General features: G+C 41.5%; 3 protein-coding genes across 3 annotated transcripts in view; 1 reads left to right on the forward strand and 2 right to left on the reverse strand.

Moving 5' to 3' along the window:
• LOC129160564 (zinc finger and SCAN domain-containing protein 31) overlaps positions 1-7,668 on the reverse strand; it is a 43,487-nt gene extending 35,819 nt beyond the window's left edge. Inside the window, exons 1-2 of the mRNA XM_070548609.1 lie at positions 7,069-7,668; positions 6,271-6,633 (exon numbers count right to left, since the gene is read on the reverse strand). Of these exons, the coding sequence (XP_070404710.1) occupies positions 6,271-6,633; positions 7,069-7,240 (535 nt within the window). The 5' untranslated portion in view covers positions 7,241-7,668. The remainder of the gene's footprint in view (positions 1-6,270; positions 6,634-7,068) is intronic.
• LOC129162178 (oocyte zinc finger protein XlCOF6) overlaps positions 1-24,759 on the forward strand; it is an 849,318-nt gene that overhangs the window by 124,602 nt on the left and 699,957 nt on the right. The gene's annotated exons all lie outside the window — the stretch shown is intronic.
• Positions 1-24,759, reverse strand: part of LOC107373377 (gastrula zinc finger protein XlCGF57.1) — a 147,227-nt gene that overhangs the window by 75,897 nt on the left and 46,571 nt on the right. The gene's annotated exons all lie outside the window — the stretch shown is intronic.

Raw genomic sequence — 24,759 nt, forward strand, 5'->3', positions numbered from 1 at the left:
GTCATCTTGTGATATGCTCTTTTCTCCAGGAGCTGTGTCTTTGAAATCTGACTCAAGTACTCTGATGATGGTGGCTGGTGTCAGAGGTGGAAGCTCCTTAACAGATAAGCGATGGCACAGGCCTGTCACTTCTGTTGATGTTGCCATTTTTTGTGAACTGCCAACAATGCTCCAGCCCAGGTCTGTCTTGATTGCATATGGCTCTTCGTCACCCCCCGCGATTACTTGCCGTGGTGCCAGTGCTCTAGAACAGTCGTAGCCTATTAACAGCCCGACCTTGCAATCCATTAACTCGGGCATCTCCTGTGCTATTCTGATTAGATGTTTCCATCTCTTGGCAGTTTCAGAGGTGGGAATGTGTGAACGTTCAAGTGGGATGAAGTCTCTGGTATAGGCAAGTGGCAAATTGATAAAGACTTTGGAGTAAAACCCTCTAACTCTGAGCCCACTAACCCTTTCGCTCTGAACAATGGAATCTCTTCCCATCATAGTGGTTAGCTTTAACTTCACTGGCTCTAAACTCATCCCCATCTCCTCACACACCTCTTGATCTACAAAAGTGTTGCTACTCTGTGTATCTAATAAAGCATACACTAAGGTCTCTCTCTCTGGAGTGGTGGTTGAAGAAACCCACACAGGGACTATCATGGATGTGCTCCCACCATCTCCTTTGGCCATGCAGCAAGAAAGTGCAGATATGTTTTCTTCTGCCTGCATTCTATGTGATGATGTGTTCACTGCAGTTGTTGAACGGTCTTCATGAAGAGCTGTTGGATGATGTTTTTTACAAACCCCACAAGTCGCCTTGCGCTTACAGTCTTTTGAATTGTGTCCTCTTCTGAGACAGCCAAAACACAGGTTATTGTCAAGTATGAACTTTCTCTTGTTTTCCACACACATTTTAGCAAAGGTCTGGCATTTGTGAATTGAATGGCTTTCTCCACAGCAAATACATGTGACTGAGTTTGATGGCAATGCATGTGCTTTTCTTTCTATATCACTCTCATTTGAATTGTTCTCCACTTTGCTGCATCCTGTTGTTGTTCTGTCTGATGCTTCCACACTTGTGATGTATGCATTAGCCTTTGGATGTTTTATGTCTCTAGCTTCAGTGTGTTTCAAGGCATTAAATGATGTTATGGGATTGCATGCAACTTCCGCTTCTTGTGTAACAAAGTCAGCAAATTGTTTGAAGCTTGGATATTCTTCTGTTTGCCGTAACTGCACTGTGACATGACGATTCCAACGAGAAGTCACCCAGTCAGGAAGTTTTCGGAGCAATTTTTGATTCTCTTCACAGTCATTTAACACCTGCAGTTCTTTGATGTATGGCATAGCATTGCTGCAGGCTGTCAGAAAATCACTGAATTGTCTCAGTTTAAGCGACTCTCTTGAACCAATCTTTGGCCAGTTGTTCAGTTTTTCCCTAAATGCACGCTGAATTACAAAGGGGTGACCATACCGAGCATTCAAAGCTTCCCAAGCTTGGTCATATGCTTGATCATCTTTTCTGTAAAAGCTTCCCTCCAATACAGACCGTGCTTCTCCACTGATGTATTTGCGTAGGTAGAACAACCTGTCGGCTGGATTTGTGCATCGCCGTTCTATCAAAGCTTTGAAACTAGTGCTCCACTCTAAGAAATTAAGTGGGTCCCCTGAGAAGACTGGTGGTTCAGGTGCAGGAAGTCTGGTGAGGACCATTGTGTCATGCAATGCTTGCATTAACAATGACTCATTGTTATTATTGTTTGGTTGTTCATTGTTATTATTCTTGTAGGTTTGCTCTGGTACGATTTCTTCAGGAGCTAACAGAGGACAACTGACTACCTCACTGTGTGCACTTTTGACTTCTCCACAGACTTCACTTGAATCTGCTTGAGAATAAGCTTTTAGCTTTGCAGTTATTACCTGAAGATCTCGCTGATTTTCTAGTCTTTTAAGCTCTTGCCTTTGTGTAGCAATAGCCTCCTCCATTTCTATCTCGGCCTGCTTCGCGGCAAGCTGTGCAGCACACTCTGCCTTTTTTACATTGATGCTTTGCTGCTCCGATAAACAGCTTGAGTGGTGGCTACGTACTGAAGGTCGGGAGATTGTAGTCCCAAATATTGTCTGAGCATATTCTCTGTCTAGCACCATGTGAAGTCTTGCATTTTCTGCCTTAGCATCAAACTCTTCTATCCCCACTTCGCTCATACGTACTTTAAGTATTCTCATCAAGTCCGCTGTTACTGCTGTGCAGGAATCAATTTTTCTTCTAGTCTCAGTAGAAGGGGCTGACTGCGGTCTTATATCTTCGTATGTATTTTTCACTTGTGACTCCAGCCCTTCGACAGTATCCATCATGTCAGCTAATTCCTGGTCAGAGCACTCTTCTTTAAGTTTGGAACGTGTAACTTTAACTTGTTCTTTCCAGGTTTCATATAGTTTGATAAATTTACTCTCCTTCTGAGAAAACTCTTGTTGCTTAATTTCTAACATTTTGGGTGTTAACTTTCGCTCCCTTGAGGATTTCCTGGGCTCTAGTCTTGAAGTATTAGCGGCAGGCTTCTGCTTTATTTCTATTTTCGCATGAATATCACCTATGAGTAACTCCAATTTCTCCCTTTCAACATCATCAATCTGTAATTTCAATTGTTCATTCAATCTACTTAACTCTTCCTTAAGGGAATCCATTTGTTCTCAGAATTCTTCAATATGTGATTTTTCTGTGTTTACTGACATTGCACATGTTTCAGCAAACCTGCTGCATAACAAGTCGTTGCTATATGTATATGCGATCCTGGCAAACATATAATTCTCAATACAATCTGATTCTTGCAACAATTTGCTTAACAACACCCCTTGTTAGTCTTCCTTTAAGTTGAACTCTTAAACATCATTAGAACACTTTAAAAAACACCACTTGTAAATTAAAGGGGAAAAGTTTGGCTATGACAGGCTGGTTACCTTTAACTCAGTGCCTTTCTCATACAAAATAAATTATTTTAATAGACCTCTCCAAACTTTACTAACAGTTGTGGATATATCACAGCCCAACCTGACGTTGACTGCAGAGCCGTTATCTTTTCCTTGAAGATGGGGGATTATACAGTTTTTGCTGTGTGCAACGGCAGAGTTGCAGACGGTTGCAGAGCGGTAGTTTATGATGGTCAATGTCGCCCTCTATTGGTGAAGTCGTGGTCGTTGCCGTCCAAAGCGCCAATAATGATGTTTCCTCTTTCCGAGTTTGCAAGCCTCCTTTCGGCTGTGTTCTCGAACCACACACACTGCGCTGTCACGAACCTTTCTTCTTTTCTTATTCTGGAACATTCACTGCTTCTAACGTTGAACTTCCAGGCACGTTGGCGGTACGTTTTCACTGTAACTACAGGGGTCCAACAAAGAATGGCCATGCATCATACTGATGTCTTCGGATGTTTATTTTGCTCTCTCTCTCTCTCTCTCTCTCCCTCTCTCTATTATCTTCAGACACCGTGAAAACTGAAGAAACACAAATTTTACACCATAACTGTTTTAACTTATCAGTCTCTCATATCATTGTCCATAACAGTCTCGTGCAAGCAGAACAGAAAGAAAATGCGCAATAAGGAATCACAAAAATGTCCTCTCATTACCAGTGTAGAACACATATGCAACATTATACAAACATTATACATGAAACCATACCGTGTGCGCCTCTTGGACCACATGCAGAATGACATTAACGTCGAGGCTGTAGACGCATCTGTAGCCATGTATCCATGCTATGGTTGCTATGGTAGCGCTGTCAAACAAACTCTGATCATGTGACCATTACAAACTCTACCTCATACAAACTTTACAGCACGTTACATATTTAACAAACCCATATTTTGTAATCACATATTTTAGACATGTTTTTAAATCAATGTTACACTTTTATCATCTTATCTAGTAATTAAATGAACCAAATTAAGCATCTCTCTATCACAGAAACATTTGAAATAAACAACTTTATTTTAACTGTCTCAGGGACAGTTACATAGATTCTACATTATTTTTTATGGAATTTACCTCTAATATTTTGATGCCAAAAAATTATTCTGGACTGATATTTTGCACTGTTTAGCTCATTTTACACCACTGACTGTGTTCATGTGCAATAAAATAGATTGCAGTCAACTGCACAATTCTCTTATGTTTTTCTTTTTCTTAACTGAAATGTATTCATCACTTGTATAGGTTAAATAGCTAAACAATAACAAACCGATTAATCGAAAAAATAATCGACAGATTAATCGATTATGAAAATAATCGTTAGTTGCAGCCCTACACGTGCAGAAAAAGTGTCTGTGAAAGGCAGCAACAACTCATGACCATCGCCCACAACTCTACAGTCAATGGAAGGCAAGTTAGGGTTAGCGTTTTAGCTGAAATGCGTGATGTGAGGACTTTGAGTTGAGGAAGACTCAAAGTCCACTGACAGCATGTAAACCGTGTTGCAGACACCTTAGGGGACAGATATGAGCAACAAATTGACTCTCGCAGCATTATTATGAATTTAACAATGATTACTGTCTGATGACATTTTCCCAAATCTGCAAAGCTCACTGGAAGGACACAAACCGAGGACAACTATCCTGATATGGAGGGCCACTGTCACCTTTGGTCTAACACTAACCCTGGACCTCAGGGGCCTGCTGTGGGGCCCTATAGACCAGAACCAGGATCTTGAAATGAACCCTGAAGTTGACTGGCAGCCAGTGAAGCTGGAGGAGAAGCGGGGTGATGTGGGTGTGTTTGGAGGACTTGGTCAGAAGCCGAGCACAGGCGTTCTGAACCACCTGTAGACGGTTCAGGGAGGTTCTGCTCAGACACGTGAAAAGAGAGTTACAGTAGTCTAAACGTGAGGAGATGAAGGTGTGGAGAACTGTCTCAAGTTCAGAGCGGGACAGAATGGGACTCAGCTTAGCAACGTTCCTGAGATGGAAGAAGGAAGAGCCAACAAGAGAACTGACATGAGAATCCAGGGTGAGAGCTGGGTCAAATGTCACGCCAAGATTCCTGACAGAAGGTTTGGTGTGAGAAGCAAGCTGACCAAGAGAGTCTCTGACTATGGGAACCAGCTTGTTTGGGGCACAGATGAGGATCTCAGTCTTATCTTCATTCAGCTGTAGAAAGCTCCCACCATCCAGGTTTTGATACAGTCTAAGCAGGTGTGTAACAGCTGCAGCTTAGACGTCTCATGGGGCTTAAAGGAGATGTACAGTTGGATGTCATCTGCATAAAGATGGTTAGTCTGGCCTGCCAGACTCTTCCTGTTTAATTCTGCACAGAGAAAGAGTCTGGTAACTCTCACCATGGGTGGTGCCAGGCGGTAGCTAGTGTTTGCTAAAGCAACCCCAAGATTGGGCCAAGCAACGGCTTGGCAACCCAAACTCTTGAATGCACCACCCCACGTGCGCTCTGTGCCGACATGCGCTGACCTGAAGAGTAGCATGACCACTAACCACTAAATGAGTAATAAGTATAATCTGATCTCATATTTTTAAAATGATGACATCAAACAGACAAAAAATAAGAAGTTATGGGAAAATTCTGGTATTTTAAAGACAAAGGGGAAAAATGTAAACAAACAACATGATTACAAAATAACAAATTTTAGACATAAACTGATGACATTTTCCTGATATAGAGGGTTTAGTTAGTTAACACGTTAAAAAAATGCCGCGATAATAATGAAAACCATGATAACTTTGGTCACAATAACCGCGAGGTTACATTTTCACACCGTGACAACTCTTATGTTCCAGTCATGAGTCATTTATATTTCAGTATGCTAATGTTTCTTGCATTGCATCATGGGAATTTTGGGCAAGAAATTATGTATTTTACTTATAATTTGGTTGGTTTGCTTACTAATTGTGACCACTTACAAAACATTACAATCAATGTATCGAAATATGATTATGATTCATTGAAGAAACAAGCCATAACCAATTATAGTGGAATGCAGTTTTGTTTTTTTACCGCGGCACCAGCGTTAGATCCAAACTTAAAATATAGTCAGGATTCTAAAATTAACTCTAAAGTTAACGGGTAACCAGTGCAGAGTCGTTAGAATAGGAGTGATGTGAGCTCTTCCGTTTGCTCCAGTTAGGAGCCTCGCTGCACATTTGCCTTTTATTTGACTAAAGTCGTCACATAAAAGGCAGCCCTAAAATAAAGCTGATTTGCCTAAAATGAGCAGTTTCAAGAAGTCCCTTATTGTGACATCACAGTAAGGAAAACAAACATAGCACAACCCCTCACCTGTTGACCCCGGAGCAACAGCAGCTCTGATCTCAGCCTCAGGAAACAGTGGCAAAAGGAGTTGGTGTCTGTCTGGTTCTGCTTCATCGTGGTCTCTTTCCTCACCAGCAGGAGTCACAAGGGAGGTCACCGTCTCCTGCTTCAGTACACACTGCTCTTCATCCGGACTGATGCAGAGCTCCTCTTGTTTTACAGTCTGCAAAGGTTCTGGCTCATCCTGCTCCACTTTCATCTGTGGAGGTTCTGGTCCCTCCTGTAAAGGTTCTGCTTGTTCCTGCTCCAAACTGGAGGTCCTCTCCTGGTTCCAGAGCTGCTGGTCAGTCAGAACCTCCTCATCTGTCCTGACATAATGCAGTGGGAGTTCTGGACAGACAAACAGAACAAACAAAAAGCTGAGTCATGTGACAATAAGAAAGCACACTTCACTTGAACCATCTGATGCATCTGAAGATGTTTTAGAAAACAATGAACTCTTAACCTGTGTGTGTGTGTGTGTGTGTGTGTGACTGGACTGACTCGTTTAACAAGTCTCTGATTGTAGAACATCAGCTGGAAACGTTCACCAAGTCTTTAAAGTTTGTCTCTTTTAAACTGATTTAGTGGAGTTCCTGAAAATGAAAACTTCCTAAAATCCCTGAAATGTTATTGATTTGTTTCTCTAAAGTGGAACAAAGTTTACCGCAGACTGATTTCAGCTCAGTTGTGTCAAAAAGCTTCAGAACAGCAAACGGATCCAAGCAGACTGTCCTGAGATTGTGTCCTCAGTAAAACCACATGAGTCCCGCTGCTGTTTCATACCTATTCTGTGTAAGTTGATCTGTGGTTTCCAGCTGATCTCCAGCAGTCTGCGCTGACGATCGATCTCTTCCTCGTAGCGGACGATGGTTTTTTCAAACTCGGAGAAGATTTCTGCAGCAGCAGCAGTTAGCCGCTCTCTGATCACCTCTCTCAGAGACTGAGCTGAAGACATTGTTGCTGCAGAGCCTCAGAGGTTCCCCTCACACACCAGCACAGCAAGCTAGCGCTGGTAGCTAACAACAAGCTAGCTCTGATAACAGCTTCCGGTCATGTGGCAGCGTGAAGGCGCGTTAGCGCCACGTACTGGACTGGAGTTGGACCAGCAACAACATGGAAGAGATGAAGGTTTTTTTTTTATTTTTATTGAACATCAATCACATTAAATTGTAACAACAACCAAAAACTCAACAAAAACAAAAAGAACAATTCAGTAGATAACCCAAAACCTTATAACTAGACCATTAGAAATATTCTAATCAGCAGAAACAACCGGAGTTATAAGATTAACAAGACACGATAAAGAAATAAAAATAAAATAAATACAATATTAATATTAATACTACTAATAATAACACAATAATAAAAATACATATTTAAAGACAGAGGACCTTAGTTCACAGGATCTTCACTAAATCTGACAAGTGTAGCAGCCTGTACAGTCTTTACTTTTTTAAGAGATTTGCAAAATAGCATAAAATCGTTTTGGAAAAAAGGAAAGTTTGGCTTCACTTTCATAAAACGGCATTTGTGAATAAAAATTTTCCCAAAAATTATCAAATTGTTAACAACGAATTGAATCTGATTATTTTTTTCTATACACCCAAATTGAATAGTATTATATGTGAATAAGGGGATATTGTAACTCTTTTTGAATAAAAGCCAATTGTATAAATCTAACCAAAATGTATTTACCGATCTGCAATCATAGAAAAGGTGTTTCTGAGTTTCAATTTCACTATTACATAGGACACATAAATTATCTTGTATATTAAATCTGATATTTAAAAATTCTTTACATGGATATATATTATTAATCGTTTTAAAGTGAACTTCCTTCATTTTGGGGAGAAGAGGGTAAGAAAGAAACTCTGTTCTTATGACTTTAGTATCTATAATTGAGAAAATCGGAGAAAGAACTTTCCTTCTGACAGGAATAGGGAATAACTTGTTTGACAAGACTGCTCTTAGGTAAGAGTTATTACATTTACGGTCTGTAAAACTCAAATCACCTATAGATAATTTGGGAAGCTTAGGTGTATTTGTTCCATGTTGAATACTTTGACTGACCATCTGGCCAACAGCTGGAGAAATAGCCTTTATAACTCTAGAGTATTCCAATACAGAACAGTCTAGATTATACTTAATTTTGAACTCAGTATGCTCCGGAAACTTACCCTTACTGTCTATCAGCTGCATTATGGCCCAAACTCCTTTATCCATCCAACTTTTATAATACATGGATTTCCGTTTATACAGAACAAATCTGTTATTCCATATAGAGGAGGAATGTGGGCTAAAGTTGTGCGAGTAGATCATTTTCCAGTACATCAACACTTGTTTAATATAGTTAGAAAGTTTGATGGGTAATTTAAGAGGATCAAAATCACATTTTAACAGAAAATCTATACCTCCAATCTTCTCAAACAGAAATGAAGGAATACAAAACCAGATAGAATCTTTCTTAATTAAAATTTTTTTTAGCCATTGTAATTTAATAACTCCATTCATTACTTCAAAGTCAATGACTTTCAGACCTCCTTCTTCTATAGGTTTTACGAGATCGTTTTTCCTAATCAAATGTTGTTTATTATTCCAAATAAAATCATATTGTGTTTTATTTATTCTCTTAACATAATGGTCAGGGATAGCTACTGAAAAAGCAGGATAGATTAATCTAGATATGCTCTCCATTTTTGTTAAAAGTATTCTACCAAAAATTGATATATTTCTTTGGAGCCAACTATTTAGAATCTTTTGATTTTTATTAATTATCGGTTGAATATTGTTATCCACTCTCTCCTTAAAGATTTTATTAATCTTCATACCCAAATACTTAATTTCATTCTTAATAGGGATATTGCAAATATGAAACTCCTCAGTATCATGAATTGTTAATATTTCACATTTGTTAGCGTTCAACCTTAAACCTGAGGCTTGTGAGAACAAAGACAGCGTTTTCATGGCATTAGGAATTTCCTTGGTACTATTCAACAATAATGCAGTATCATCTGCTAGTTGAATTATTTTAAGCGAGTGTCCTGCCACTGTTAACGCTTTAATTGATTGGTCATTTTGAATTAGTAAAGTCAGCATTTCTGTTGCTATAATAAAAAGAAGTGGACTAGGATCTCCTTGTCTAACTCCTCTATTAACTGGAAATCTGGCTGTCGTACCCGAAGAAAGAAGAACTGCACTCGATATATCTTTGTATAGGAATGTAATAATATCAATGAATTTTTTACCAAATCCAAAGTGCTGAAGTGACTTTATAATAAAATGATGTTCGAGGCTATCAAAAGCTTTATAAAAATCTAAGAACAGTATAGCCCCATCCTCTTCTACCAAATTTTCATAATCTAATAAATCAAGAATCAAACGGACGTTGTCATGAATATGTCTATTTGGAAGAAAACCTGATTGAGTTTCACTAATGAAATCATTTATTCCATTTTTTAATCTGTTAGCCAGTGTATGAGTGAATAATTTATAGTCCACATTCAGCAATGTAATAGGTCTTAAGTTATCAATATTAGATTTATCTTTGTTGGGTTTAGGTATCAGTATTATTACTCCTTGTTTCATCGTAGTTAAGAGTGAATTATTCCGAATACATTCTTGTAAAACTTCAAATAGTAGCTCTCTAATATCTTTCCAAAAGAATTTATAAAAGTTTGTGGTTAGACCGTCCTGGCCAGGAGACTTACCCAGTGCTACCTTTTGAATCACCTTGTCAAGTTCAGAAATATTCAAATCCATATCACATTCTTCTTTAAATTCTAAATTAATTTGAGGGATAAATCTTTCAATGTAATTAAATAATTTTACGGAATCCAATTCTTTGAAGTGAGAAGAGTATAACTGATGGTAAAAATTATAAATACTGAATGAAATTTCTCTTTGATCTTTAATTAACTTACCATTAATATTTAGTGAATTTATCGCATTTTTTATCTGTCTATTTTTCTCTAATTTACTAAAATATGAGCTATTCCTCTCTCCATCTTCTATCCATTTTGCCCTTGACCGAATGAAAGCTCCTTTAGCCTTATTTAAATAAAGCTCGTCCATTTTTGATTGAAGTTTTAAATATTTCTCTCTATTCGTATCTGAAAGTGTACAATCTCCGCAAAGTTTATTCAAATCCCTAAACAATTGTCTTTCTGTTTCTTTATTGTTTTTCCTCCTTTTTTTTACCATAATTAATAGAATATTTTCTGACTTCATATTTGAAGAATTCCCATTTCTTCCCTGCAGAATCAAGATGAGGATTTTCTATGACAGACAATAATAGTTTCTTAATCATTTTACAGTATTCCTCATCATTCAAAAATAACACATTAAATTTCCAGTATCCGTTTCTACTTATATTTCCTGTCTTAGGAATTAAGTTTATAGAAACTACACAATGATCCGTAACAGGGGCTGCCGATATTTCAGCAAGAGAGATCTGGTCTAAAATAGCTTGAGATACAAGCCATAAATCAATTCTTGACTTATTATTACCATTTGTACGTATCCATGAAAATTGTCTAACACACGGGTTAATATGTCTCCAAGCGTCTGACAGCGAGTTGTTTACACAAAAACTTCTCAATGTTGGATTATAAACATGTGTAGAGAATCTAGTGGGATATCTATCCATCCATTCATCAGGAACACGTTAAAGTCCCCTCCAACCAATATATTATCTGTTGGATATTTAACTTTGGATTCTCCCAATAATTTTTGAAATTTCATTTAAGAATATTTTGTTTTCTGTAATCAAATTATATCCGTAAACATTACAAATAATCCACAAAACACCCTCACAATTCAAAACAGCAACTATCCAATGACCCTTTGAGTCTGCTTTATATTCCACAAGCTTACCCGGATAGTTGTTAAAACAGATCGCCACCCCTCCAGATTTGTTGGATCCATGACTAAGAAGGATGCTGTCTCCCCATTGAGTCTTCCAGAATGCCTGTCGTCTTCACACGAATGAGTCTCTTGAAGAAATATAACTTGTGCTTTTTGTTCCTTACAGAATAGAAATAATGCCTTTCTTTTGGTAATGTCCTTTAGTCCTCTTGCGTTTAATGAAATAAAAGATATTCTTGAACTCATAAGGAATTCAAAACAGATCTAAACCCAAAAAGCAAAAACGTGAACAAAACAAACAAATAATTAGATAAACAACAAACAAACCCTAAATTAGATATAACAGGAATGTAAGATTTCACCAAAGAAAACTAGCTTAGTGATTAGAAGAACTGTCCCTCTAAATGACTTCACCACTCATTCGGAAAGCCGTCCCCATCACCTTCTTCAGGGGAAAATCTGGGTGTTTTCAATAAATGCAAACGGTCCTCTGAAGTATGCTCTCTTGTTCTTCTCCCGCGCCTCCTTCACCTTCGGCCACAGCAGCCTTCTCGCTTCTCTGTCTTCCTGAATCAGATCTTCTGCAAATCTTAGACCATTTTTCTTGCAGACATCACAGTTCTTGGAAAGCTTCCAGATGAGGTCTCTGCACTCTCTCTTCACAAATTGAATAATTACTTGCCTTGTATGGAGAGCATCTTTTTTCCCGATACGATACACCGTGTCTACCATATCCTGGAAGCTCCACGGGACTCCCGGGGCGATTTTGTTCAGAATAGCAGTTACCGTGCCTTTTATGTCTTCGTTGTCTTTTTCACTTACACCCTTAAGTCGTAGGTTCCGTCTCCTCTTATATCTTTCTTGTTCCTTACACTTTTCTTTTGTTGCAAGCAACTCCTCTCGTACTTTAACCAGTTCACTTTCCAGCAGCGTTGTTTTGCTCTTATTCTCCGCGACTTCTTTCTTTAGCTCTGTTAGCATGCTATGCTGTTCCTCCATCTTGGTGGCTAAACTTTCCAGTTTGTTTTCTTGCATATCAAATCTGTCAGACAGGTTGGTTACCACATTTAAAATCTTTATCAGTGTAGAGTCCCCATCTTCTGTTTCTTTATCCTACTCTGTCCTATTTTTCTTCTTGGACTGCACCTGAGGCTTGTTAGGAGTAGTCGGCTGCGCAACACATTTGCTCCCGCTCACGGACTTTTCACCCGACATTTCCACACAGTAAGCGTGATCCTTTAAGCTCATAAATGCATAAGATGACTTCACTCCTCAAGCGACAATATTTTAGCCAACTGAATGAGAGTAAAAAGGCTATTTACTTAGCAATTTCGAGGGAAACAGTGAGAGCTCCTAGACGGACATGCTACTCAGAGCGCCATCTTTCGCCCCCCCCCCCCCGGAAGAGATGAAGGTGTGGATCACAGGTTCAGGTCAAAAGGTGACAGAATGAGACTAATAACAGTGGAAAGAGAAACTGTTGAAGATCTGAGGGAAACGATCAACAGAGCAGATTTAGCTGGAATCACACAGCTGCAGGTTTTTAGGGACAAAGAGAAAACTGATCCATCTGTTACTGGAATTCAACAATCAGTTCTATGGAGGAACAAATTATTTCATCCCTCCTGATGTTCTTAGTTCAGTTCAGTTTATTTATAAAGTGTTAGATGGGAAGAGAGAATAGAGAGGATATAAAGCTGTTTTCACTCAAGGGCGGACGATAGCCGTGAACTATCAGGGTCAGTGTTTAATGCCACCATTAGTTCCGTTTTACACACTCCAGCTACTTTGTCCCCTCTCTTCCCTCTTAACACTCCACACATCACATCCTGTTAGCGGCACCTTCAAAATAAAAGAGTTTGGTGGCAGGAGAACCTCATCTCGGCTTTATGTGGATGATAGCGAGTTCCCGATCCGATCACATGATCAGAAATCAGCCCCGATCACGTGGTTTCAGACTGATCGGGACTCAGGCTTTACTTCCCGATCCAAGCCCCGATTCAGAGTTGGATACTGGTTTCAAATTACAGGAGAGCAACTTGGTTCTCCTTCAAGGTTGTCAGGCTCCCCTGATGCCCTTAACTTACACACCCAGAAGGAGCACAAAAGAGATCCAGTTTCTACCTTTATTATATTATTTATATGGACTCAGCGTAGCGGGATTCTTTAGAGCAGAGCGGCAGGCAGACCGCTGATTATTCATGAACTCCAGCTGCGTTCTGCACACGGCCACCGTAACATTTTCTAAGTTTCTAAATGGCGTCACCAAAAAATATATAATTAACACACAGCCACAGGGCCGGCTCTAGGTAATTTGGTGCCCAAGGCGAGACTGCCCATGTGTGAAAAAACGTATGTCTCACTCTCAGGTGCTCTTCAGCATCAAATAAATTGTAGAATATGAGGAAGAAGATCCGGTGATCTGAGGCACTCTGAGGATTTCATTTATTAAACAAGGAAACGCCGACGCGTTTCGGTACCACCTTCAGGGCATAAACCTTTATGCCTTGAAGATGACTCACTAATGTCACAAAAACTAATGTCCATCTTTTTTTTTTTACAAATTTACAGCCTAACTGACAATAACATCTTAAGGAGACAATTTCAGATGTGTGTGTTCAGATTATTTAATATTCTCAATGTTGAATCAATGCTGCACTGATTGTGCCAAAAACAAGTGTCTGGTGTGGATTTAAATAAATTAATTTTGCATATCGATATATGTGATAAGCCGTTTAATTTGAAAAAGTCCGTTTCTACTGCTGATTACAAATAGCCTAACAAGTAACTTACTCACCTGGTTCTAGATGCTGAGACTGTAGCTCAGTAAATGTGCTGCTGCTGCGTGATGCCTGGATGAAGACGCTGCAGCGTAAACAAGAAAGAGACGGTATAAGATGTCATGCTGTGTTTGGGCAGTTCTCACTCCCCGCCACGGCCGCGGCGGTGCCGCCCGCCCGATGTGAAGGACAAAGTTGAAATTTTGCCTCTCCCACACCTAATGTTCTTCTGATATGAAAATATTAAATTCATATTGTATGTGTACTTAAAACTTGAATCGAAGTTCATAAAAAGGCAGCAATCATACTCCAAAAAAACGGTAAAAAATCTTACACTCTTCATCATCACAGTGAGGCTCAACAGGTGTAGAAGACAGTCCCGCCCCCGTGGTGTCAACAGGTGCCTGTCGTGGCTGCAGATATTGTCTCACTGCATCTGGACATGACGATTCAAAAGTAAAATTAATTGGTTAAAGTTATGAGATACCGTATTGTGTATGTAAACAGCTAGCGAGGGCTCGTCCGTGGACCGTGTGTGGCAGGAGAGGCAGTTAGCTACAATTGTAACGCAAAAAGTTCCTTTGCCAAATTTATGAAGTCTGCATACCTCTGCTTCGGGCCCGTTTTTTTTTCTTCCTCCTTCCTTCGCTTTCGGAATGCTGATCCCGATGGCTTAGGTGTTCTTTTCATTGTAAAATATCAAACGTTTAAGCGCGACGACAACAGGATGTCCTTCTACAGCGCTACCCACGCACGTGATCTACGGCACCCTTAACGGTCAAATGCATCGGAGCGGTGGCCCAAGCGGGAGCTCGTCATGCAGCCAGATCATTAGAAATTAAATATTGATGTTTTAATTTCATGTCATTTCAAAGGGGAATTTTGAGTGTGTAGAGAGTGCATTTCATATAAAAAACATAAATTTAATAAACTTTTTATTTTTTTTATTTTGCGCCCTATCCATCAGATGGTGCCCCAGGCGGCCACCTGTGTCGCCTGTCGGCAAAGCCGGCCCTGCACAGCCATTCGTGTCCGTTCATTTTCTCTCTGGTAAGTTCTGTCTGTATTTGAGCATGACCTGTGGACGCACTCGTGCTGCAGCGCTCGTCACTGGCTCAGCCGCGCGGCACAGCGCACACTGCACTTTTTTTGCAGTCAATAGATCAATTTGATCTGGGAGATGCAGGAAGAGCAGAGACAGACAGGACAGGAAGATAGAAAAATAAAAACCAAGAAAACAAAACAAAGTTCTTAAAAAAATAAAATGTAGGTAGATTGATCCCACTACACATTTGTACCTGTATGAAGCAATAATTTAGCAACATGTAGTATTTATATAGTTGATACAATTCAGATCAACTTCAAAACTCCGTCCCATGCCCAGGGATGTTTCTAAGCATTTTGGGGGCCAAGGCAAAATAGACCCCTGCCAGGTATCCCTGCTATCTGTTTTTATATTAGACTTTTTATATTTGCAATTAAGTCCAAAAGTGAAGAATTTATGTTATTTATTACTTGATTGTTCAAGCTACCTCACAGAAGTGATCTGTTGTTAAAAATTAAAATAAAAAGGTAAATGAATAAAAAATAAGGAGCATTCTGGAAACGTTTCTTCATTTTCTTTTTCTTTTATGTATCAAATGTATCGGATCGGGACTCAGTATCGACAGATTCTCATAATCAAATGACTCTGACTCGTGGGCAAAAAAACCTGATCGGGACATCTCTAGCGGATGATGTGGTTCTCCTAGCTTCATCAGGCTCTGACCTACAACTCTACTGGGGAGGTTCGCAGCCGAGTGTGAAGCGGCTGGGATGACAATCAGCACTTCTATGTCTGAGACCATGGTTCTCGACCGGAAAAGGGCAGTTGCCAACTCCGGGTCGGGAGAGAGGTCCTGCCTCAAATAGAGGAGTTCAAGTATCTTGGGGTCTTGTTCACGAGCAGGGCCGGAGTGGGACACATTTTCAGCCCTGGAGTTTCAGACCCCAGACCGGCCCACTTAACGAATTATTATTAAAATCATGTTAGAACTTTATATGTATAGTCTACAAAAGCACACTACTCGGTAAAGCCTTGTAATTGTAAAGCAAGAAAGAGTTGAAAGAGTTGAGTTGCTTTACAAGAAAGAGCAACTCTTTCTTGTAAAGCAAGAAAGAGTTGCTTTACAATGTAGGTTTATTTGAACATCAGTGCACATCTCCAACATTGTTCTTTACAACACATTCTCTAACAATATAACAATCTACCTTCTGTTCAAACAGCTGTTCTGAGATTTTCAAACCTTTAAAATGAAATGACTCAGCACTCCCTTTCACACTTTTTCCAGTTTCCCTAGACTCACCTGCACACAATTAAAATAATCATCTGTAAAGCTTTAGCACATTTGATATGGAAAACACATCTTTGTAACCAATTAAAATATTTTCTATGGCAAAATATGCAGGCTTATTTCATTTTACTTTCATTCTAATAGCGATCTGTTGTGGGCTTTGTGCATTTACTAATAAAAATACAACAGGTCACTACTATTATTTGGACATTAAAATTATTATAATGAAACTGATGTTTGCTTGTTTGCACATGAGTTGGCTCACCTTCTATCCCAACAGGAGCAATACCCTCACTGCTGGCTCCTGGCTCTTCTTCTGACACTAAATCACATTGTGTGAAAATTGTCACAATTCAGCATTCATTTTCCTTTTTTACACGCTTTCTGATCAATGCTGAATCATCTAGCATTTTAGAACACTTTCATATAGAGCCAGGATAGTTTTCATCATATAAATTTTAATAATATTCAGTTCACTGACTCAATAAGTAATCCTACCTGTACATGCCCGCTCTGGAATTGTGGGTTTCTGCCTGGTGCTTATTAGGCCTACTGGATCTTGTGTTTGACTCTGACAAGACAGTTTGGTGGCATCAGTCACATCATACTGTAAATTATATTACATAACGTTATGTCATGATGCCATATAACTCATTATTGATGCTTAATTAACTTGAATGGTGATTTGCAGCCGGTAAAGTTTAATATCTTGACTTGCCTTACCCGTTTTATCTTCATTTGAAGTTAAAGACCACAAGCTTGTTTGAGAAAAAAAGGTGCTCATTTTTGCACATTTAGCTGCATCCAGGGCCAGATTAAGACTTCGTTGTACCCTGGGCAACAATATTCAAGGGCCCCATCATCACGACCCGAGGATCACCATAATATGGTCACATACAGAATATTTTACTGTAATATGCAGTAAATATACTCAATGCTTGAATGCCTGACATCACGTAACCCGCCCAGGGTAACCTTTGACCCACCTTGTGTGGACTGACCAATGAGGAGAGGGTCTTAACTTGAGGCCCTCTCTTCATTGCTCAGTCTGCATGAGACTGACTCTCAACTGACGTTCAGTCATTGGCAGCGAAGCGTCTCTGTGCAGCGCAAAAGCCCGGGTGGACAGTTTGTTTAATGTAGGGTGACCATATTTCCATTTCCAAACAAGAGGACAGGGGATCTGTGCCTATGTCGTCACACTATGGCAACACCACACAAACCACGCTGGGACCCATTTTTTTGTAAGAACTAAATTAATATCAGATTCTGCCAATAAAAGGGCTCTAAAACAATTCATATGTAAATATTTAGCATATGTATTGCAAAATCTCATTTTTCTGCTTTAGTGCTGCAACAAGGTTTTATTAATAATAAATTATTATACCTTTTGTTTTACTTCAGCATTGGTAAGCTTCCTGTGCACAGATTATTAAAGGTGCTTGTTTCAGCTGTGAGATTAGACGATAGGATCAATGAAAAAATAACTAGTCACACACTCCATGGAAACTTTCAGAGAATCCACAAATAGTGGCTTTCAAATGGTTTTGTTACTTTTTGCAAGTTTAGAAAAGAAGCAGATGAGACAGCATGTCTGATAATTTAGTTTTTCATCTGATAATATTAGAGCATGTCAGTAATGGCTGAGGAGCTTTTATAAACACTGTATAACTAACAATAGTGGAGAGGGTAACAATTACACAGAGGCTTCTGGGGAGCCCAGTTATGGGGTGGGTGGGGGGGGGTCATTTTGCCTTGGCCCCCAAAATGTCTTGAAACGGCCCTGGGTGTGTGACTGAGTTTTGAAGGTGATCTGAATTGTATCAGATGTGTAAATATGACATGTGTATAACTTATTGTTTTATACTGGTAGAAACACGTAGTGGAGATAAATCTACTTACATTTTACTTTACACTTAGTTTTGTTTTCTTGTTTTTATTTAACTATTTTCCTGTCCTGTCTGTCTCTCATCTTCCTGCGTCTCCTCTAAACTCTCCAGAAAAAACTGCTGCCAGGATTCTTACTTTTTCACCTCATCAGTTACTTTTGAGCAGATCAAATGGATCTCCTGACCGCAAAGCGGAGTGCGCCTTTCGATGCTGCGTCAGTGAGGTGAAATCACCGCAGCACCGCGCAGCACAGGTGATGAGCTGCGCAGCAGCAGAGCGCTTCAGGCACAAATAAGACAGAAAATAGAGAATATGTGCGGACATGAACGATCGTGTGCTAATTATAGTTTTTTGGTTGCGCCACTTTGAGAATGGACCGTGCGCTGGACGCAGCTGCCTGGAGCGCTGCGCAAGAACGCACTGTGCCGCTCTCTGTGCTCTCTGCTCAGAAGAGTCCATAAATGATGTAATATAGATAGAAAACTTGTTTCCGGCTCCCCTGGATGTGTAAGATATACAGCTCCCCCATAATTCGTTCGCTGCTCCTGGATGAAAAGCCGGACATTTTCATCAATACGACCGCGGACCCCCAGTCCGGACGCCCGGACAGAGAGTGAAAAGTGGACATGTCCGGGGAAAACCGGACATACGGTCACCCTAGTTTAATATAATGCGGGAGATTACAGACATGCCTACAGTATTTTGCTCGTGCGCTTGCTGCCCTGGGCCCCTTAGAGTTCGTGGGCCCTGGTCAATTGCCCAGTTGCCCATATGGTTAATCCGGCCTTGGCTGCATCTGTTTCCAACGCTTTCCTCTTTTTAATTCTTGCCTTCTCCGCGCCACCCTTGCTCTTTCTACTTTCCATCTTTCTGTCAACTCATGGTCACGTGGTGCGCACAGGCGCATACGGGGGAAAAAAACGAGCTGCAGCCTGCAGGTAGAGCCAGCCAGAGACAGCCGGGAGGAGCGTATGTGATCAGCCCGGCGGCCTCAGTGCCATGACTGAACACCGGCACCAAAAAATAAAAATAAAATGATAAAAAACAAAAACGAGAGCACCGGCCCCATGCGGCCCAAACATCGCGCGGCCCACCGGGAATTCTCCAGACCCTCCCGATTAGCCACTCCGGGCCTGTTCACGAGTGATGGAAGGAGGAAGCAGGAGTTTGACAGGCAGATTGGGGCAGCATCTGCAGTGATGTGGATGCTGAACCGGTCTGTTGTGGTGAAGAAGGACCTGAGCCGGAAAGCAAGGCTCTCAATTTACCAGTCGATCTACCGCCAGGTCCTCATCAATGGTCATGACCTTTGGGTAATGACCGAAAATGCAAGATTGCAGATACAAGCGACCAAAATGAGTTTTCTCCACGGGGTGGCTGGGCTCAACCTAAGGGATAGGTTGAGGAGCTTGGACATTCAAGAGAGACTCGGAATTGAGCTGCTGCTCCTCCATATCGACAGGAGTCAGTTGAGGTTGTTTGGGCAGCTTGTTAGGGTGCCTCCTGGATGCCTCTCCAGGGAGGTGTAAGGCATGTCGTTCAGGCAGGAGGCCCCCATGGTCGACCCAGGACATGTTCGAGAAAGTACATCTCCGAACTGACCCAGAAACGCCTTTGAGTGCTACCGGAGGAGCTGGTGGAGGTGGTCGGGGAGAGGATGGTTTGGAACTCCATAGTTGGGATGCTGCCCCGCGACCCGTACCCGGATAGGCGGAAGAAGACAAGATGAGACAAGTATACCTTGATCCCCAAGTTTGAGATGACATCTTTGGGACAAGGCGACAATGCATCCAAGAGAGATGGGGAAACAGTCGATGACCCACTAGGTTTAAAAAAATAGTTTTGGTCTTGTTCTCATTTATGCTCAGAAAATTAGAGGCCATCCACACTTTTACCTCCTCAAGACACTGTAAAATACCTGCTTCCAATTTGACTAGAGTAAAAATTTGGCAGTCATCCGCATAACAATGAAAGGCCATACCATATTTCCTAAAAAGTAGCACCCAAAGGAAGCAAATATAAAGAGAACAGTGGAGGACCAAGCACCGTGCTCTGGGGAACACCACATTTAAAGGAGGCCGCCTTGGAACAAAAGTCACCAATACTGACAGACACTGACCTATTGAACAAAAATGACTTGAACCAGCTCAGGGCAACGCATTGAAATCCAACAAAATCTTCCAAACGTGACATTAAATTGGAGTGGTCAACTGTATCAAAAGCTGCAGTCAGGTCCAACAGAAGTAATAATACAGTTTCATCAGAATCTGTACCTTAACCAGTGCTGTCTCAGTGTGGCAGAACTTAAAACCTGATTGGAAAACCTCATAAATCTGGTTCCCATAAAGGAAGGCAGTCAATTGCAGAAACACAACCTTTTCCAACACCTTGGAGAGAGAATGAAGCATAGAAATATGCCTAAAATTATACTGAACTGTTGTGTCCATACCATATTTTTAGCAAGGACTTTAATGATAACATGTTTAAAATTATTTAAAACTTCACCAGAAGACAGGCTGGAGTTAACTATATTCCAGACCTCATCAGCAATAGCGGGCCAAACTTCCTTCACAAAACAGGAAGGTATGTCATCCAGAGCAAAGCTTGAGGGCTTAAGTTGCCCAAAAATGTCTGCCAACCCCTCATGGGACACAGCCTCAAATTGCCAGAGTAATGCAGAGCAGCACCGACTGTCCACAGCCGGGCCACATGACTGAGGCAGGATCACAGACACATAATTAGATTGCGAAGCACAGTGACTCCATTTGCAGCAAGATGATGTTGTAGGTCTGTGGGTTGACTCTGACTGTTCTCGCCATTCTTCACCTCTGTTTACCGCAGATTTTTCTTTGTCTGCCACCTTGAGCCTTAACCTGAAGTGTGCCTGTGATCTTTCATTTGCTCAATATGTTGCTTACTGTGGAAACAGACATCTTAAATCTCAGAGACAGCATTCTGTATCCTTCCCCTAAACCATGATGGTGAACAATCTTTGCTTTCAGCTCATGTGAGAGCTGTTTTAGACTGCCCATGACCATGAAGAGGTGGAGGAAAATGAAGGACAATTTTCTCTGTTATAAATGATAAATGACCCGCACTTGTATAGCGCCTCTCAGAGTAAGGACTCCAAAGCGCTTTACACTATAGTGTATCATTCATCCATTCACATATACATTCACACACTGATTGTGATGAGCTACAATGGGCACACTGACAGAGGCAAGGCTGCCGAGCACAGGCGCCACCGGTCCCTCCAACCACCACCAGCTGGTAAGGTGGGTTAAGTGTCTTGCCCAAGGACACAACAGCAGATTTCTCTGTCCGGAGCCGGGATCGAACCTGCAACCATCCGATTACTGGACAACCGGCTCAACCTGTTGAGCTACTGCTGCCCCTAAAGTCTCTGAAATATAAAAACAGTACTAAGTACACTATCGTGGGCCAGATACATGAGTGTTAAGATGACAGGATACCACAGAAAATCAATACGCCCTCTGTTGCAGCCAAGCAAGGTGGGTGCCCAGCTTCACCTGTCTCTTGGCCGGGAGCAGTTGCTAGACACAGAGAGGCGCCCGCTCCTGTCTCCTGAGGCAGCCGAGCCATAAACATGACTGCCTTGCCTGGCCTGGCATGACCTTGTCTTGTCTTGTCCAAAAGGGTAAATGTTCTCCTAAATATTGACCAACTTAATAACCTTTCATCTACAGAAATAAATAAATCCACTTTCTAGGTGACCTTCTAAATCCAGAACGTCATGACGACCTGTTTTCCATCAGCCACCATACCTGCTCTCCTGGATAAACTTCCTTGTATGCTGTGCTCCATCACAGTTTCAGTTAAAAGAGTGATAATTCATGTGATCAAACGATGTCACACGCCGGGAGTCTGTCATCACTCAACAGCATTTTAACTATCTCTTTGACATTGTGAAGAGCAGTGGAATGTCTGTTTTCATCTCTGGCCCGATCCCCACAGTTTCTCATGGATATGGACATTTTAGCCATCTGCTCTCTCTCCACTCCTGGCTTCAGTCTGCTTGCAGGTCCCACAGTTTTGGTTTTATCGATAATTTTAACCTGTTTTGGAACCGTTTCTCCTTTTTCAGGTGAGATGGTATTCACCCTAACCTACATGGCTCAAGCATGCTAACCGCTAACATCCGGTATGCTGTGCAGTCCCATAGATATACATCTATGGTGGATTACCTTCCACAGACATGACAGTTTACATCCTAGAGATCTTCACTTTCTCAGCCTTTGCTCAAACCTCCACTTCAAATAACATCATTCCCTACAGTCCTCCCACTACCTGTCGGTAACAAGATGGTGCCTGTGCTCGGCTTAGCCGTGGTCACCGGCCAATTTTTCAAACTTTTCTCCACTAACCTCCTCTTTTCCACCTTGCTCCTGTCTGCGATCCTCTTCAGTAGTGTCCCTGCTACCATCTCCTATGATCACCACACTCCTTTGTCATTCCGTTCGTTCACAATCGCCCAAGGTGCACCAAGGATGTACCTTCCTGTTTGATTACCTGAATGGCGTGCTGACCCGGAGCCAAATGATTCCTACCAGGACGCCTCAAGCAATGTTTATCCGGTCCAGGGAAAACGTCGGAGGAAAAGAGGTAAACGAGCAGGAATCCAGGTGAGAATAAGACATCTCTTAAAGTGTGGTTTATCTAGTAAACATCGGCGTGATCTTCTAGCTTCTTGTCCTTTGTTTGGAGACTTGAGCGCCACTTCCGCATTCCCGCCAGGCGTTTCTCCGTCCAAGTTTTTTAAGGTCAGTTTATCCTCATTCCTCAGTGGTTTCTCCTCCTGTTCCCTCCATAAGTGGTTTTTATAAACACCATGGATCTAACCCTACCAGTTTATGTCCACTAACTCCAGCTGTTTCTGTAGTTTCTGATTCCTCCACCTCACTCAGCATGGCTCTATTAAATACCCACTCTGTTAACAATAAGTCCTTCCTGCTCAATGATCTAATTCTCTCTAAAAACCTGGATTTTCTGTTTCTGACTGAAGTTTGGCAGCAAACATCTGATTATTCTGGTCTGATTGCACTCTGCCCGAGTGGTTATTCTTTTCTAAGCCAGCCCCGGGGTTCTGGTCGTGGTGAAGGCCTAGCTGTTGTTTTCAGACACCGTCTTCCATGTAGCTCTACAACCTCTGGTCGAGTTGCTTCCTTTGAACTGCGGCTGATTAAAGTCGGGCGTAAAAACCAGTTCTACTGTGCTGTGGTCTATTGTCCACCTGGTCCAAACAGTTCTTTCCTTCAGGAGTTTAGTGACTCTATCCTCCACTGTGAAGCTGTCCAGACTGGTGATTGTTGGTGACTTCAACATCCATGTTGATAATCCCTCAGACCACTTTGCCATGAATTTCTCCATCCTTATGGACTCCTTTTAGCTTTACCCAGCATGTTTCTGGCCCCACACACACCAGGGGGCACACTCTGGACTTTGTTTTTACCCTGAGTCTAAATGCTGACAGTGTTTGTCCTGAGGACGTTTATATTTCAGATCACCATTGCATTTTCTTTAACTTGTCAGTTTCTGCGTCCCCACCTCCTGCTCGCCGTCTGGTTAGTTCTCGTTTTCTTAATGAGAGCACAGCTAGCAATTTTTTCTGCTGCTTTTGATCCTCCCTGTTCTTCTTATAACAACCCAGTTTCCTTAACTTCTCAGTTTAACGAGCACTGCCTCTCCATTCTGGACAACATCTGTCCTGTCAGAACCAGGTCAGCTCTTGCAGTGAACCTTGCTCCCTGGTTTAATGACAGCCTTCGCAGCCTGAAGCACCAATGCAGAAAAATTGAGTGCTTGTGGAGGAAAACCCATCTCCACGTCCATCTGCTGCATCTAAAGGATCTTCTGACATCCTTTAACTCTGCAGTCAGAGACGCGAGGGTTTCCTGTTTTTCCAACCTGGTGTCCCAGAGCAAAGGGAACCCCAAGGTGCTGTTTAACACCATCAGCAGCATTGTCTCTCCTGCCTCTCCTACAGCCTCCATCCACTCTGTTAGACTGTGACAACTTTCTGTCTTTCTTTGTGGACAAAGTCAACAGGGTTAGATCTAGCATCTCTCCTTCAGCCTTATCGCTGCCTCTCCCGACTCCAACCAGGCCCATCATCCTAGATAGCTTTACTCCTGTTTCTTTGCCTAAGTTAACCAAACTAGTTACCTCTATGAAGACCTCTGCATGCCCCCGCCACATCTTACCCTCATCATTGTTTAAAAGTGCTTTTCAGTCCATCGGTCCCAGCGTGCTCTCTATAATTAATGCTTCTCTGGTCAGGTCCCTGCTTACTTTAAGAACGCTGTAATCCACCCGCTTCATAAAAAAATGAGTCTTGACCCCTCTCCCCATAGCAGCTTCAGACCCATCTCTAAACTTCCGTTCATCTCCAAGATCTTGGAAAAGGCTGTGGCTAAACAACTCACAGCTGCTCTTGATCAACATAACATCTATGATAGCTTCCAGTCAGGTTTTCGTACAGCACATTCCCCTGAAACAGCTCTTCTTAGGGTCTCTAATGACCTTCTGACTCACAGTGATGCAGGGGACTGTTCTGTTCTGGTCCTGCTAGACCTGACTGCAGCCTTTGA

The sequence above is a fragment of the Nothobranchius furzeri genome, chromosome 2 (genome assembly GCF_043380555.1).
Source record: "Nothobranchius furzeri strain GRZ-AD chromosome 2, NfurGRZ-RIMD1, whole genome shotgun sequence".
Lineage (NCBI taxonomy): Eukaryota > Metazoa > Chordata > Actinopteri > Cyprinodontiformes > Nothobranchiidae > Nothobranchius > Nothobranchius furzeri.